Below are 18,615 nucleotides of genomic sequence, written 5' to 3' on the forward strand. Positions count from 1 at the left end.
GAAACATAGAAAATAGGTGCAGGAGGAGGCCATTCGGCCCTTCGAGCCAGCACCGCCATTCATTGTTATCGTGGCTGATCGTCCCGTATCAATAACCCGTGCCTGCCTTCGCCCCACATCCCTTGACTCCACTAGCCCCTAGAGTTCTATCTAACTCTCTCTTAAATCCATCCAGTGACTTGGCCTCCACTGCCCTCTGTGGCAGGGAATTCCACAAATTCACAACTCTCTGGGTGAAAACGTTTTTTCTCACCTCAGTCTTAAATGGCCTCCCTTTTATTCTAAGAATAAAGGAGACATCGATATCAAGGCTTTGACATCATTCCAACTTTCTGCTGCCAATTGGTGATCTCGGTCAAGGCCCGTGTAACCCATCCACGACCAGCCTGTCGGCACTCAGTGAAACATATTAACAAGACTCGGGATTGAAGGAACAGTCAGTCCCTGGGTCAAAAGATACAGGAAGAAAAGTGTTGAACGATATCGAGATTAGAAAGTGTTAACTAACTCGGTGGAGCAGCGGTAGAGTTGCTGCCTCACAGCGCCAGACACCCGGGTCCCATCCTGACTGTGGGTGCTGTCTGTGCGGAGTTTGCACGTTTGTAGCCCCCTAGTGTGCCGGGACAACATGGAACTAGCGTGAACGGGTGATCGATGGCCAGAGTGGGCTTAAGGGCCTGTTTCCACGTTGTATCTTTCAACTGAAGTGAAGTGGCTACGTGTGTCAATAGACAATAGACAATAGGTGCAGCAGTAGGCCATTCGGCCCTTCGAGCTTCGAGCGTCAACCTGCCACAGAACAGGTCATGGGCACAAAATGCTGGAGTGACTCAGTGGGACCAGTCAGCATCTCTGGAGAAAAGGAATAGGAATAGGTGACGTTTCGGGTTGAGACCCTACTTCAGACCTGGGATGTCAGGACTTTCATATGAAGAAAGACTGGATAGACTCGGCTTGTACACGCTAGAATTTAGAAGATTGAGGGGGGATCTTATAGAAACGTACAAAATTCTTAAGGGGTTGGGCAGGCTAGATGCAGGAAGATTATTCCCGATGTTGGGGAAGTCCAGGACAAGGGGTCACAGTTTAAGGATAAGGGGGAAATCTTTTAGGACCAAGATGAGAAAATCATTTTTCACAGAGAGAGTGGTGAATCTGTGGAATTCTCTGCCACAGAAGGTAGTTGAGGCCAGTTCATTGGCTATATTTAAGAGGGAGTTAGGTGTGGCCCTTGTGGCTGAAGGGATCAGGGGGTTATGGAGAGAAGGCAGGTACAGGATACTGAGTTGGATGATCATATTGAATGGCGGTGCAGGCTCGTAGGGCCGAATGGCCTACTCCTGCACCTATTTTCTATGTTTCTATGAAACGTCATCCATTCCTTCTCTCCGGAGATGTTGCCTGTCCCGCTGAGTTACTCCAGTATTTTGTGTCTATCTGCAGTTCCTTCATACAGCATCAGTTGAAGAGCTGCTTGCAAGCTTTGTCTTGGACTTAATCCGTGAATTCATTGTAAGATGGATGTATTTTTGACCGGTGAACAGTGAGGTATTGGTTTCAAGCGGGAGCCCAGTTACGCACAACACCAACTAACCGTTGCCAAGCAACAGGCACAGAGGCACGGCGGCGCAGCGGGTAGTGCAGCTGCCTCACACGCCAGAGACCCGGGTTCGATCCCGAGCTCGTGGGCCATCTGTGTGTGGAGTTTGTACGTTGACTGTGTGGATTTTCTCCGGACGCTCCGGTTTACTCCCCACGTCCCAAAGACGTGCGGGATTGTAGGATAATTGGCCCCTCTGTAAATTCACCCCCCTCCCCCTAGTGTGTGTAGGGAGTGGATGAGAAAGTGGGATAACGTGGAACTAGTGTGAACGGGTGATCGATGGTCGGCATGGACTCAGTGGGCCGAAGGGCCTGTTTCCATGCTGTTTCCAACTACCCAACTTCAAGAGAAATGAAAAGAGCTCAAGTGTATTTTAGGGGTAAAGGAGGAATAAAGACACGCAGACATAAATATATACATATATGTACATACGTGTACATACATGAAGACAGAGGGAGGCGGAGACCAGAGGCAGATAGACACATGCACAGACACTCAGACACACACACACATACATAAGACACAAACCACTCAGACACAGACAAGCAAATAGTCACTGACGCAGACAGACACACACAGACAAATGCACAAACATGGACACACATAGAGATACACACCCACAGAGACACACACACACACACACACAGAGAAATACATCGAGAGAGACAGAGAGAGAGAGATAGAGAGAGAGAGACAGAGAGAGAGAGACAGAGAGAGAGAGACAGAGAGAGAGAGACAGAGACAGAGAGACAGAGAGAGACAGACAGAGAGAGAGAGAGACAGAGACAGAAACACACACACAAAGAGAGACAGAGAAAGAGATAATGAGATAGTGTTAACTAACACTAAAAATTAATATTGAATTGCTAAACTTGCTATTGTGTTGTACTGCTTACAGCTGCAAGAACATGTAGCAATCAATAAAGGGCTATCGGCCTATTGCAAGTTTATGTACAGGGACATACCTATCCATACACTGTATACTTGTATTTATACTTATGCATTTCAAATATGTATGTCATGTTTTATGCTTTGGCAATATAACAATGTTTTTTTATTATGCCAATAAAGTTTTTTTTTTAATTGAAAAATGAAATTGAAATTGAATTGAGAGAGACACACACACACACACACACACACAATGAATGTGTCCCAGAATCTTCCTAAGACAGCCTCCACTGTCAAAGCCAAAGAATAAAACTCCTACACAGCACAACATGGACCTCCATGTATTGGCAAACCACACGCATTTTTCAAACTGCATTTTGCAGTGTCAATGTGATTAACCTACAAGGTGAATGAACAACTCACTTTGATCTTTAAGTCAGCAATGGGATTGCTGCGTGTTGGCCACAGGTACATTCCTGACCCTCCCCAACACCTGAACGCAACTTCCAACCACCTCATTCACCTGTACCTCAACCAATACTTTAGTTTAGTTTAGAGATACAGCATGGTAACAGGCCCTTCGGCCCACCGAGTCCGCGCCGACCAGCCATCCCCACACACTAGCACTATCCCACACAGACTAGGGACAATTTACAATTTTTACCAAAGCCAATTAACCTACAAACCTGCACGTCTTTGGAGTGTGGGAGGAAGCCAGAGCTCCTGGAGGAAACCCACACTGTTACAGGGAGAACGTACAAACTCCGTACAGACAGCACCCGTAGTCAGGATCGAACCCAGGTCTCTGGAGCTGTGAGGCAGCAACTCTACCGCTGCGCCACCGTGCCGCCCAATATTACCGACACGGTGGCACAGCAGGTAGAGCTGCTGCCTCACAGCTCCAGAGACCCGGGTTCAATCCCGACCTCAGGTGTTATCTCTGTGCGGAGTTTGCACGTTCTCCCTGTGACCGCGTGGGTTTCCTCCAGGAGCTCTGGCTTCCTCCCACATCCCAAAGATGTACGGGTTTGTAGGTTAATTGGCCCACTGTAAATTGCCCCCTCGTGTGAAGGGAGTGGATGAGAAAGTGGGATAACATAGAACTAGTGTGGACGGGTGGCCGATGGTCGGCATGGATTCGACGGGCTGAAGGGCCTGTTTCCATGCAGTATCTGTAAACTAAACCACCCAGCTTCAAGAGGTATGAAATGAGCTCTCATGTATTTGCAGGGAACGTGAAGTGGGGGAGTGAGGTTCAAGGAAGAATAAAAACACACACACACACACACACACACACACATATAAATAGATATGTACAAGTTTCATAGGAAGAGTGAGGCAAGGACAATAGGCACATGGACACAGGCGCGCATGCACGCAAAGACACACGTACAGAGATACACAGAGAAACATGCACACACAGAGAGACACACAGATAAACATACACAGACACAGACACGCACACACAGAGACACACGCACACAGACGCACATACAGAGACACAGAGAAACATGCACACACAGAGAGACACACAGATAAACATACACAGACACATACACGCACACAGACACACACAGAGACACGCACACACAGACGCACATACAGAGAGACACAGAGTAACATGCACACACAGAGAGACACACACACACAGACACACAGAAAAACATACTCACACACAGACACATACAGAGAGGCACGCAGAGAAACATACATACACACACACATACATAGACAGACACACAGAGACATGCAGAGAGAGACACACACACACAGCACCAGAGTACAAATTAACATCAGTCACATGAATACAACAGATTAAAAGTCCTGTGGGAATGCCTGACTTAAGGAGATCGTACCGACAAATGCTGAAAAGAAGAAAACAAGCAATTGAGCCACCACCTTCAGACTGCCTCTTGATACCTTGCCAATTGAACAGAGTCCGTTTGCCTTCACAATGTCATCATTAAGATAATCACTAGGCAACTCTGAGTACCCAAGGCTGCAACGGTGGAGAGACTCACCCAGAATAGACGCCAACACAGGCCTCTCTCAAACACATGTAGGCACTTTCACAAACAGCGGGAGCTCTCTCCGAGGCATTAAGGCTGCTGTTTATCCCCTAACCAGAACGTCTAAGAGGGAGAGACTGGAGATGCTGGAAATCTGACGGAAAATAAAAAGCTCGCACCAAGCTGAAACAGAGAAACATAGAAAATAGGTGCAGGAGTAGGCCATTCGGCCCTTCGAGCCTGCACCGCCATTCAATATGATCATGGCTGATCATCCAACTCAGTATCCCATCCCTGCCTTCTCTCCATACCCCCTGATCCCTTTAGCCACAAGGGCCACACCTAACTCCCTCTTAAATATAGCCAATGAACTGGCCTCAACTACCTTCTGTGGCAGAGAATTCCACAGATTCACCACTCTCTGTGTGAAATTTTTTTTTCTCATCTCGGTCCTAAAAGACTTCCCTCTTATCCTTAAACTGTGACCACTAGTTCTGGACTTCCCCAACATCGGGAATAATCTTCCTGCATCTAGCCTGTCCAACCCCTTAAGAATTTTGTACATTTCTATAAGATCCCCCCCTCAATCTTCTAAATTCTAGCGAGTACAAGCCGAGTCTATCCAGTCTTTCTTCATACGAGTCCTGCCATCCCAGGAATCAGTCTGGTGAACCTTCTCTGTACTCCCTCTATGGCAAGAATGTCTTTCCTCAGATTAGGAGACCAAAACTGTACGCAATACTCCAGGTGTGGTCTCACCAAGACCCTGTACAACTGCAGTAGAACCTCCCTGCTCTTATACTCAAATCCTTTTGCTATGAAGGAATTTCTTTAGTCAGAGGGTGGTGAATATGTGGAATTGATACCACCCTCCGCCTCAGAACTGTCCCTGTTCAAAGCAGAGCTAAGGAAGGGATTGAAGGATAAGGTCAATAACTGGTAAAGACAATGAACGGGCGGACACGGTGGCGCAGCGGTAGAGTTGCTGCCTTACAGCGAATGCAGCGCCGGAGACCCGGGTTCGATCCCGACTACGGGCGCTGTCTGTACGGAGTTGGTACGTTCTCCCCGTGACCTGCGTGGGTTTTCTCCAAGATCTTCGGTTTCCTCCCACACTCCAAAGACGTGCAGGTTTGTAGGTTAATTGGCTTGGTAAATGTAAAAAATGTCCCTAGTGGGTGTAGGATAGTGTTAACGTGTGGGGATCGCTGGTCGGCGCGGACCCGGTGGGCCGAAGGGCCTGTTTCCGTGCTGTATCTCTAAACTAAACTAAAATATCTTGTCTTCCATCTCAACACTTTGTAATCTCAGGAATAAAGGACGTTCCTTTAGGAAGATGAGGAGGAATTTCTGTAGTCATAGTGGTGAATGTGTGGAATTCATTGCCACAGAAGGCAGTGGAGGCCGTCTGTGGGTATTTTTAAGGCAGAGATAGATAGATTCTTGGATAGACACAAAATGCTGGTGTAACTCAGCGGGACAGGCAGCATCTCTGGAGAGAAGGAATGGGTGACGTGTCGGGTCAAGACCCTTCTTCAGACTCCTACAGTTCCCGATGTTGGGGAAGTCCAGAACAAGGGATCACAGTTTAAGGATAAGGGGGAAATCTTTTAGGACCGAGATGAGAAAATCATTTGTTTTCACACAGAGAGTGGTGAATCTGTGGATTTCTCTGCCATAGAAGGTAGTTGAGGCCAGTTCATTGGCTATATTTAAGAGGGAGTTAGATGTGGCCCTTGTGGCTAAAGGGATCAGGGGGTATGGAGAGAAGGCAGGTACAGGATACTGAGTTGGATGATCAGCCATGATCATATTGAATAGCGGTGCAGGCTCGAAGGGCCGAATGGCCTACTCCTGCACCTATTGTCTATGTTTCTATGTTTACACATAGATAGATTCTTGATTAGTACGGGTGTCAGGGGTTACGGGGAGAAGGCAGGAGAATGGGGTTAGGAGGGAGAGTTGGATCAGCCATGATTGAATGGCAGAGTAGACATGATGGGCCGAATTCTTCTCCTATCACTTATGACCAATCTCGAGCACCAGTGGGGGGGGGGGGGGGGGGTGTGTAACAGGGCAATGTTTTGAATCAAGGAACCTTCATCAAAACTGGAAAGGTTAGACGAGATACAGTGCTGAAACAGGCCCTTCGGCCCACCGGGTCCATGCCGACCGCACTCTAACACTATCCTACACACACTAGCGACAATTTACAATTTTACCAAAAAGCCAATTAACTTACAGACCCTGTACGTATTTGGAGTGTGGGAGGAAACCGAAGATCTCCGAGAAAACCCACGAGGTCACGGGGAGAACGTGCAAACTCCGTACATACAGCGCCCGTAGTCAGGATCGAACCTGCTATGAGGCTGCAAGTCAGTGGATATAGATTCTTGATTAGTACGGCTGTCAATAGACAACAGACAATAGGTGCAGGAGTAGGCCATTTGGCCCTTCGAGCCAGCACCTACATTCAATGTCATCATGGCTGATCATCCCCAATGAGTCTGAAGAAGGGTTTCGGCCCGAAACGTCGCCTATTTCCTTCGCTCCATAGATGCTGCTGCACCCGCTGAGTTTCCCCAGCAATTTTGTGTACCATCCCCAATCAGTACCCCGTTCCTGCCTTCTCCCCATATCCCCTGACTCCTCCATTTTTAAGAGCCCTATCTAGCTCTCCCTTGAAAGCATCCAGAGAACCCGCCTCCACCACCCTCTGAGGCAGAGAATTCCACAGACTCACTGTGAGATTCTCTGTGAGAAAAAGTGTTTCCTCGTGTCCGTTCTAAATGGCTTACTCCTGATTCTTAAACTGTGGCCCCTGGTTCTGGGCTCCCCCAACATCGGGAACATGCGGGGAGAAGGCAGGAAAATGGGGTCGGGAGGGAGAGATAGACCATCCATGATTGAGTGGCGGAGTAGACTGGATGGGCCGAGTGGCCTAATTCCGCTCCTATCACATGATCTTATAAGTGTTGCCAATACTGGCTGTAATCTAATCTCCAGAAAGGAAAGGAAGGATACAACAAGGAAGGGTTGAAACTATCTAACACCAGCCCCAGTGTAGTGTCTCTGCACCCACCACCTCATCACCATGCTTCATCTCATTGGATGGTTCGTGTTGCTGAGTTGGTTCAGATTTGATTCATTCCCTTCCAACGCCAAATTGTCACAATAGAATCAAAATGTGTCGCTGATGTAATATGACTCGGTGTTTACACAGAACACCATTGTTCCGCTCGCCCAGAGGACCTCTGCTTCACCCCTCCAGTATCACACACGCCTGGATAGTTCACCCACCCTCCAACAGGGTCAACAATAGACCGAAACCTAACGATAGACAGAGATAGACACACGATGGGCTGCAGTCACAGGGTAAGAATAAGGTGTCGGCCATTTCGGGGTTGAGATGAGGAAAAACTTTTTCATCCAGAGACAATAGACAATAGGTGCAGGAATAGGCCATTCGGCCCTTCCAGCCAGCACCGCCATTCAATGGACAATAGACAATAGGTGCAGGAATAGGCCATTCGGCCCTTCGAGCCAGCACCACCATTCAATAGACAATAGACAGTAGGTGCCGGAGTAGGCCATTCATCCTTTTGAGCCAGTACCGCCATTCAATGTGATCATGGCTGATCATCCCCAATCAGTACCCCATTCCTGCCTTCTCCCCATATCCCCTGACTCCGCTATCTTTAAGAGCCCTTTCTAGCTCTCTCTTGAAAGTATCCAGAGAACCAGCCTCCATCACAATCTGAGGCAGAGAATTCCAGACTCACAACTCTCTGTGTGAAAAAGGGTTTCCTCGTCTCGGTTCTAAATGGCTTACTCCTGATTCTTAAACTGTGGCCCCTGGTTATGGACTCCCCCAACACCGGGAACATGTTTCCTGCCTCTAGCGTGTCCAAGCCCTTAATAATCTTATATGTTTCAATAAGATTGTGAATCTGTGGAATTCCCTGCCACAGAAGGCAGTGGAGGCCAATTCACTGGATGTTTTCAAGAGAGAGTTAGATTTAGCTCTTAGGACTAACGGAATCAAGGGATATGGGGAAAAAGCAGGAACAGGGTACTGATTTTGGATGATCAGCCATGACCGAATGGCGGTGCTGACTCAAAGGGCCTACTCCTACACCTATTTTCTATGTTTCTGTGTAACTCAGCAGGTTGGGCAGCATCTCCGGAGAACATGGACAGGTGAGATTTCGGATCGGGGCTCCAATGTGGGTTAAATACCCATGTGCAGGAAGGAACTGCAGATGCTGGTTTACACCGAAGATAGACACAAAATGTTGGAGTAACTCAGCGGGACAGGCAGCATCTCTGGAGAGAAGGAATGGGTGACGTTTCAGGTCGAGGCCCTTCTTCAGACCCGAAACGTCACCCATTCCTTCTCTCCAGAGATTAAATTGTAAATTGTAGTATTGGTGTGCAGGGATCGCTGGTCGGCGCGGACCCGGTGGGCCGAAGGGCCTGTTTCCGCGCTGTATCTCTAAATGAAATGAAATGGAACCAAACTAATGAGATTAATACCAGGGCTATTTACAAGGAGGGACAGCCAGGGCTGGACTTGCTGTTTCTACAACATAGGAGGGTGGGCAGAGAGACACAAAATGCTGGAATACCCGATCTATTCCTCTCTTGATTTCTCTGGAGAAAAGGAATAGATGATGTTTCGGGTTGGGACCCCTCTTCAGACTGGGTGTAGGTATGTACAGAGTGGATAGGCTAGGTAGATCGTTTAACAAGACATTACAGTTTATTATAGTTTAGTTTAGGTCAGTTACATATACAGCGCGGAAACAGGCCCTTTGGCCCACCGGGTCTGTGCCGACCAGCGATCCCCGCACATTAACACAATGTAATAAACTAGGAAAAGTTCAGTGTAAGTGGAGATTGATAGGTCCTTGATTAATAAGGGTTCAAAGGTTACAGGGAGAAGGCAGGAGAGTGAGGTTGAGAGGCAAAATAGATCAGCCATGATTGAGTGGTGGATTAAACTCGATAGGCCGAATGGCCTAATTCTGCTGTCTCGGTGGAGTTTGCATGCTCTTCTCCTGTGACTTATGGTCATATGATCTTGTGTTATAATATTACACCCCAGCGGTATGAACAATGACTTCTCCAACTTCAAGTAACCCTTGCTTTCCCTCTCTCTCCATCCCTCCCCCTTCCCAGTTCTCCCACCAGTCTTACTGTCTCCGACTACATTTTATCTGTTTGTTTTGTATTCACCTTCTCCCAACAAACCATGATCTATTCTACATGTTCCTTGAACCCCATCCCCTTTGTCTTGTTTTCACACCTCACACTTCCTTATCTATGTATCTCCCTCTCATAGAAACATAGAAATTAGGTGCAGGAGTAGGCCATTCGGCCCATCGAGCCTGCACCGCCATTCAATATAATCATGGCTGATCATCCAACTCAGTATCCCGTACCTGCCTTCTCTCCATACCCTCTGATCCCCTTAGCCACAAGGGCCACATCTAACTCCCTCTTAAATATAGCCAATGAACTGGCCTCGACTACCCTCTGTGGCAGAGAGTTCCAGAGATTCACCACTCTCTGTGTGAAAAAAGTTCTTCTCATCTCGGTTTTAAAGGATTTCCCCCTTATCCTTAAGCTGTGACCCCTTGTCCTGGACTTCCCCAACATCGGGAGCAATCTTCCTGCATCTAGCCTGTCCAACCCCTTAAGAATTTTATAAGTTTCTATAAGATCCCCTCTCAATCTCCTAAATTCTAGAGAGTATAAACCAAGTCTATCCAGTCTTTCTTCATAAGACAGTCCTGACATCCCAGGAATCAGTCTGGTGAACCTTCTCTGCACTCCCTCTATGGCAATAATGTCCTTCCTCAGATTTGGAGACCAAAACTGTACGCAATACTCCAGGTGTGGTCTCACCTCTCCCCTGACATCAGTCTGATGAAGGGTCGAGACCCAAAATGTCACCCATTCCTTCTCTCCAGAGATGCTGCCTGTCCTGCTGAGTTACTCCAGCATTTTGTGTCTATCTTCGGTTTAAACCAACATCTGCAGTTCCTTCCTGCACATTCAGGAGCAGTTTCTTCCTTAAAACCATCAGGCTATTAAACGTTACACCCCCCCCCAAAAACACTCCGAGATATATATGTATGTGTATGTGCACAAGTTTGTGTTATTGTGTTACTATGTGTTTGTGTTTATGTATAGATCCTTCTTCTCAGATCCATGTTTCAATAAGAACCCCTCTCATCCTTCTAAACTCCAGAGTGGTACAAGCCCAGCCGCAGGCAGGGAAGTGGAACGTTGGTTCGGAGAAACATAAACAATAGGTGCAGGAGTAGGCCATTCGGCCCTTCGTGCCAGCACCGCCATTCAATACGACCATGGCTGATCATCCAAAATTAGTACCCCGTTCCTGCTTTTTCCCTCCATATCCCTTGATTCCGTTAGCCCAAAGAGCTACATCTAAATCTCTCTTGAAAACATGCAGTGAATTGCCCTCCACAGAAGATGAGGCTGGTGGATTGTTTGGTGGGGTTTGGCTGTATATGGATTTGAAACTGCGTCTGATGGGAAGCCTTCACACCATTGTGACGGGCAAGGAGAAGTTGAGCTGGAAACCACCCAAGCGGAATAAGAGGTCCTGTTCCTCCAGTTGACGTACACCTGCCTCATGAGGTGAAGCCCCGAGTCGTACAGCGTTGGCCCAACTTGCCCACACCGACCAACGTGTCCAAGCTAATCGTGGACTTTAGGAGGGCACATCATCCGAGGATGTACGTACACACCATTGAGGATAAATGGGGATACTGTGGATAGGGTGAGCTGCTTTAAATACCTGGGAGTCCACATCTCAGAGGATTTGACATGGACATCACACGCCGCAGCACTGGCGAGTAAGGCAAGGCAGCGCCTTTACCACCTCAGGCAGCTGAGGAAATTCAGAGTGTCTCTGAGGATCCTCCAGCGCTTCTACTCAGCGGCTGTGGAAAGCATCTTGTCCGGAAATATTACCATCTGGTTTGGGAACTGCTCTGCCCAGGACAAGAAGGCTCTGCAGAGAGTAGTGCGTTCGGCCGAACGCACTATGGGAACTTCACTCGCCCCCCCTGCAGGAACTATACATCAGGAGGTGCAAATCCAGAGCCAACAAGATCATGGGGGACCCCTTCCACCCCTGCAATGGACTGTTCCAGCTGCTACGGTCAGGCAAACGCCTCCGTTGCCATGCTGTGAAAACAGAGAGGATGAGAAGGAGTTTCTTCCCAGAGGCCATTCGGACTGTAAACTCCTATCTCACCAGGGACTAACTTTACTGAACTGATTTACTGTTGTGTGGTGTCTTTTTAAAATTGCTGTTTTTTCTTTTTTATCCTCCCACACATGTGTAATATGTGAATATGTGATTCTATTCCATTCTGTTTGTAGTTTTAGCACAAAAGTCCGCGAGCATTGCCACTTTCATTTCACTGCACATCTCGTATGTGTATGTGACAAATAAACTTGACTTGACTGCCACACTAGTCCAGCCTGCCTACATTTGGCCCATATCCCTCCAAACCTGTCCTATCCATGCACCTGAGGTACACAAAATTGCTGGGGAAACTCAGCGGGTGCAGCAGCATCTATGGAGCGAAGGAAATAGGCGACGTTTCGGGCCGAAACCCAATGCACCTGTCTGAATGGTTCTTAAACATTGCGGTAGTCCCAGCCTCAACTACCTCCTCTGGCAGCTCGTTCCATACACCCCTACTCTGGGCAAGAGATTCTGTGCATCTACCCGATCTATTCCTCTCACGATTTTGTTCTTGTGCTTGACTGTTCTATTGAAAAAAAAAAGGACCTAATGCTGGAGTAACTCAGCGGGTCAGGCAACATCTATGGCGCTAAGGAAATAGGCAACGTTTTGGGCTGAAACCCGTAAGGGTTTCGGCCCGAAACTTTGCCTATTTCCAGAAGGATTTTGGCCCGAAACGTTGCCTATTTCCTTAGCTCCATAGATGCTGCTGCACCATAACTCAGCGGGTCAGGCAGCATCTGTGGAGAACATGGATAGGTGACGTTTCACAGAGTGCTGGAGTAACTCAGCGGGTCAGGCAGCATCTGCGGAGAACATGGATAGGTGACGATTCAGGTCGGGACCCTTCAGAGATGCTGCCTGGCCCTCTGAGGTACTCCAGCATTTTGTGTCTATATTTGGTGTAAACCAGCACCTGCAGTTCTTTGTTGATACCCAATTGTTCCCCTGGCTCTCAGTCTGAACAATGAGCTTTGAACTCCATCCCCTTTGCCTCATTTTCACACCTTACATTTCTTTAACCCGGTATCTCCCTCTCTCCTGATTCTTCTCTGAAGAAGGGTCTCGACTCGAAACGTCACCCATTCCTTCTCTCCAGAGATGCTGCCCGTCCCGCTGAGTTACTCCAGCTTTTTGTGTTTATCTTCCCCTCTATATGACACCCTGCTTTCCACCCATTTCTCAAGACATAGAGGGCAGGGAATCAGGCCATTCGGCCCACGTACAGATACTGGAATCATGTGTAGAACATATGTGTAGAGTACCAGGTGTGGGAAGGAACTGCAGATGCTGGTTTACACCAAATATAGACACAAAATGCTGGAGTAACTCAGCAGGACAGGCAGCATCTCTGTAGAGAAGGATTGGGTGACGTTTCGGGTCGAGACCCTTCTTCAGACTGAATCGGGGAGAGGGAGATACAGAGTTAAGGAAATGTAAGGTGTGAAAATGAGGCAAAGGGGATGAAGATCAAGGATCATTGTTCAGACTGAGACCCCTGTCTGACGATGGGCCGTGACCTGAAACGCCATTCATTCCTTCTCTCCAGAGATGCTGCCCGTCCCGCTGAGTTACTCCAGCTTTTTGTGTCTATCTTCCTGCTCTATGTTCTACGCGGCGTAAATGCATGAAAATACATTTCACTATGATTAAAAGGGATAAAAAAAACACCAGATGAGTGTTGCGGACTATAATTATGTCTGCAGCTTCTGCTCTCTGCACCTTCCCCCCCCCCCCTCCCCCCTCCTCCCCACAACAGACCTCCCCTCTATGTTTCATTCCAACCTCACAGTCTGCTTCACAATGAACGTGGGGGTGGGGGTGGGGGGAGGGGGGGGGGCGAGACATTGTTTCTAACAGAATGAAAGAGACACAAATCCTATTATCTTTGCGGTCTGCTTTAGTGATCACAGAGTCAGCATATTCAGCACTGGTTGTTAACAATGAGCGTAGGCTCCCCCCCCCCCCCCAACCAGTAGAACAAGTCCATGCTCCCATTAACAGGCACATTAACGGCTAGAAATTTCCAAGCACAAAAGATGTTTTGTGTTTGTTAATAACCTGTTAAAATGCAGGTTATTATTTACAACATTCTCCCCCCCCTCCCGCACTCCCTCCCAACCCCCTATTTATCTTTTTCTCCCCTCCCCTCTCTCCCCCTCCATACCTTCCCTCTCTTATTTATCTTCTGTCCCCCCCCATTATTCCACGTTCGCTTTAACTGCCTCCACACACACTCACATACACACACACTCACATACACACACACTCACATACACACACGCAAAGAGACACACCACAACACGCACAGACAGAGAGGACACACACACACAGAGACACACCCACACACACACAGAGACACACCCACCGCACAGACACACACACGCACAGACACACACACGCACAGAGACACACACGCACAGAGACACACACACACACACGCACAGGACAGAGAGAGACACACACGCACAGACACACACACGCACAAAACACACACAAGCAAGAGACACACACACACGCACAGAACACACACGCACAGACATACACACACGACAGAGACACACACACACTCACATACACACACACTCACATACACACACACTCACATATACACTCACATACACACACACTCACATATACACTCACATACACACACACTCACACACACACACACATATACACACACACACTCATACACACACACACTCATACATATATATACACACACACACATATACACACACACTCACATACACACACACTCACATATACACACACTCGCATATACTCATATATACACACACACACACACACACACATATACACACATATATACACACACACACTCACATACACACTCGCATATACACACACTCACATATACACACACTCACATACATATATATACACACACATATACACACATATATACACACACACATGTATATACACACACACATATATACAAACACACACACACACACATATATACACACACACACATATATACACACACACACACATATATACACATACACATATATACACACACACACACATATATACACACACACATATATACACACACACATATATACATACACACACACACAAAGGAGATTTATATTCCCCTTTTACTCCACAAAGGAGTAAACGGGGAATATAAATCATTCACACGCCATGATCCAGCAAGCTGTTCCCCGGGAGTTGGTGACAATAAGATGTGTAGTTTGGCATCTCTATTGAGGCGTTCAACTGAAGGGGAATCGCTGGATCAACCGCGTTCACAGTGGGCACTAGTTTGCAAATAAAAACAAGCCTGGAAACTGGAACTGCGCGGCTTCTGTGTGACCACAAAGTGGCTGAGAATTCCTTCAGGAGTCGGGATGGAGGGTCGAGAGAGAGAGGATGGGGAAGGGGAGAAGAGAGGAAGAGGGGAGAGAAGGAGAGGGAGAGAGAAGGAGAGGGGGGGGGAGAAAGGAGAAGGAGAGGGGGGAGCGAGAGAAGGAGAGGGAGAGAGAGAGAGAAGGAGAGGGGGAGAGAGAGAAGGAAGAGGGGGAGAAAGGAAGGAGGGGAGAGAGAGAGAAGAGGGGGACGAGAGAGAAGGAGCGGCGAGAGAGAGAAGGAGACGGGGAGAGACTGAGAGGAGAGGGGGAGAGGAGGAAAGGGGGGGAAGAGGGAAAGGGTGCGAGGGAGAGCAGGGAGAGAGATCCAGGGACATGTAGGCAGAAATCCCGAGGGTAGGAAGCGAGAGAGAGTTGGGGGGGGGGGGGGGGTGGAGGGGGGAAAGGAAAGGCGACCTGTTCCCCCCCTCCACCTCTCTCTCTCTCCTCCTCTCTCTCTCGTTCCTTCCCTCTCTCTTTCCTCCTCTCTCTTTCTCTCTTCTTTCTCTCCCTTTCCCTCTCTATCTCTCTCTCTCTGTGCTCCCGTCCATTTCCCTGCCGACAGGTGAACCTCCTCCCCCTCCTCCCTCCCCTCTCCGTTACCTGCCAACAGGTAGACGAGGAGTATTGGCGGCGCTGCGCTGCGAATCCCGGCCATGTTCCGCTCCTTGTCCCGATTGCCGACTCCTGACTCCGGCCTGAGCTGCCCTGGGACCCGCTCCTTGTCCCAACCTGCTTCGTTAACTACTGGAGGAGGGATAGAGGGAGGGATGGAGAGACGAGGATCGACCACTGCCCTCCTGTGGCAGATAGACACATAGAAAATAGGTGCAGGAGGAGGCCATTCGGCCCTTCGAGCCTGCACCGCCATTCAAAGCCACATACTGGAGTATTGCGTACAGTTTTGGTCTCCTAATCTGAGGAAAGATATTCTTGCCATAGAGGGAGTACAGAGAAGGTTCACCAGACTGATTCCTGGGATGTCAGGACTTTCATATGAAGAAAGACTGGATAGACTCGGCTTGTACTCGCTAGAATTTAGAAGATTGAGGGGGGATCTTATAGAAACTTACAAAATTCTTAAGGGGTTGGACAGGCTAGATGCAGGAAGATTGTTCCCGATGTTGGGGAAGTCCAGAACAAGGGGTCACAGCTTAAGGATAAGGGGGAAATCTTTTAGGGCCGAGATGAGGAAAACATTTTTCACACAGAGAGTGGTGAATCTGTGGAATTCTCTGCCACAGAGGGTAGTTGAGGCCAGTTCATTGGCTATATTTAAGAGGGAGTTAGATGTGGCCCTTGTGGCTAAAGGGATCAGGGGGTATGGAGAGAAGGCAGGTACAGGATACTGAGTTGGATGATCAGCCATGATCATATTGAATGGCGGTGCAGGCTCTGCCTATTTACTATGTTTCTATCCCAAAACGTCATTTCACTGCACATCTCGTATGTGTATGTGACGAATAAACTTGAGACATTCCCTCCAGACGCCGCTTGACCCGCTGAGTTCCTCCAGCACTTTGGGTTTTACTTCAGTGTGATCTAACCCAATTTGCCAAAGTTTTAAGAGCCAGTACCACACATGCTCGATTACTTGCTCGGATATACTCTCTCTATATTTAAGAGAGAGTTAGATGTGGCCCTTGTGGCTCAAGGGATCAGGGGGTATGGAGAGAAGGCAGGTACAGGATACTGAGTTGGATGATCAGCCATGATCATATTGAATGGCGGTGCAGGCTCGAAGGGCCGAATGGCCTACTCCTGCACCTATTGTCTATGTTTCTATACACCTAGGTGTAGTGAAATACTTCTTGCCAATGCAGCACATAAAGAAAGAATACAGACATAACAATAATAAAGAAATTTAAACATAAAAACATCCCCCCACAATGGTTCCCATTATGAGGGAAGGCACAGAGTCCAGTCCCCATCCCATGTCCACCCATAGTCGGGCCAATTGAGGCCTCCGCAGCAGTTGCCTCTACGGAGGCCCGATGTTCCAGGCCGTTCTCGCCGGGTGATGGTGCTCCGCCGTCGGGAGAATCCTCTCGGTGGCATGGGACACCTGGAACGGCCGCTCCCCTTACCGGAGGCCGCGGCTTCCGAAGCCAACAAGGCCGCGCCGGTTGTAGCTCCACCACTGGCGATCTCGTCGAGAGATCCCAGGCTCCCGATGTTTAAGTTCAGCGCAGCTGCCCGCTCCAAAGACCCGCAGCTCCGCGATGTTTCTCGGCGGTTCCAGCGCGGCGACCCAGGCAAGGCATCGCCCACTCCGCCTTGATTCAATATGATCATGGCTGATCACCCAACTCAGTATCCTGTACCTGCCTTGTCTCCCCTGAAATGGGGGGACTATGTATAAACACAGCTGTAATTTCTACATGGTGAAACCAAATTGTGTAAAAATGGCCTTTATTAAAATCTGACAATGTGCACTTTAACCACATGTGGGGTTTTTTCTATTACAAATCTCAAATTGTGGATTCAGAGGTAAATAAATAAATGATAGGTCTTTGTCCCAAACATTATGGAGGGCACTGTGGATAGATTCTTGATTAGTACTCGAAGGGCCGAATGGCCTACTCCTGCACCTATTTTCTATGTTTCTATGTTTCTCTGTACAGGTGTCAGGGGTTATGGGGAGAAGGCAGGAGAATGGGGTTAGGAGGGAGAGATAGATCAGCCGTGATTGAACGGCGGAGTGGACTTGATGGGCCGAATGGCCTAATTCTACTCCTATCGCTTATGACCTTGTGACCTTATGACATGCTAATGGGAATATCGTTTAGTGCAAGATAAAGTCCAGTAAAGTCTGATCAAAAATTAAATTAATGCAGATTGACTTTTACACTAATTTCTTATGTTTTTTTGAAATCTTTTTTCTTTTTGCTGCTTGTTGCATTTTTCCATTATTGTCACGTGCACAGAGGGACAGTGAATATCTTGCTCTGCATGCTGTCCACTCAAGTCATATTATACACAAGCTCAAAGTGTTGAAGTGGCCCGCTGAGGTACTCCTGCACTTTATATCTTTTTTTTTGTTGTAAACCAGCATCTGCAGTTCCTTGTTTAGTTTGGTTCAGTTTAGAGATAGAGTATGGAAAGTGGCTCTTACAACAAAAAAAATAACAAAGTACTGGAGTAACTCAGCGGGTCAGGCAGCATCTGTGGAGAACATGGATAGGTGACGTTTCACAGAGTGCTGGAGTGACTCAGCGGGTCAGGCAGCATCTCTGGAGAACATGGACAGGTGACGTTTCGTGTCGGGAACGTTTAGAGATGCTGCCTGACCCACTGAGGTACTCCAGCACTTTGTAACCCAGCTCTTCAGCCCACCATGTCCGCGCCGACCAGCGATCCCCACACTTTAACACTATCCTGCACACACTAGGGACAATTTTTACATTTTATACCAAGCCGATTAACCTTTATGTTTTTACGTCT

The 18,615-nt window shown here is 48.0% G+C and overlaps 1 protein-coding gene across 2 annotated transcripts in view; it reads right to left on the reverse strand.

Moving 5' to 3' along the window:
• The window catches only part of cxadr (CXADR Ig-like cell adhesion molecule), a 77,444-nt gene extending 61,533 nt beyond the window's left edge, over nucleotides 1–15,911 (reverse strand). For both annotated transcript variants that reach the window (XM_033032360.1, XM_033032359.1), the window contains exon 1: nucleotides 15,775–15,911. In XM_033032360.1, coding sequence (XP_032888251.1) covers nucleotides 15,775–15,829 — 55 coding nt within the window. In that variant the 5' untranslated portion in view covers nucleotides 15,830–15,911. The remainder of the gene's footprint in view (nucleotides 1–15,774) is intronic.
• Between the last annotated feature and the right edge of the window lie 2,704 nt (nucleotides 15,912–18,615).

The sequence above is a fragment of the Amblyraja radiata genome, chromosome 14 (assembly GCF_010909765.2).
Source record: "Amblyraja radiata isolate CabotCenter1 chromosome 14, sAmbRad1.1.pri, whole genome shotgun sequence".
Taxonomy (NCBI): Eukaryota; Metazoa; Chordata; class Chondrichthyes; order Rajiformes; family Rajidae; genus Amblyraja; species Amblyraja radiata.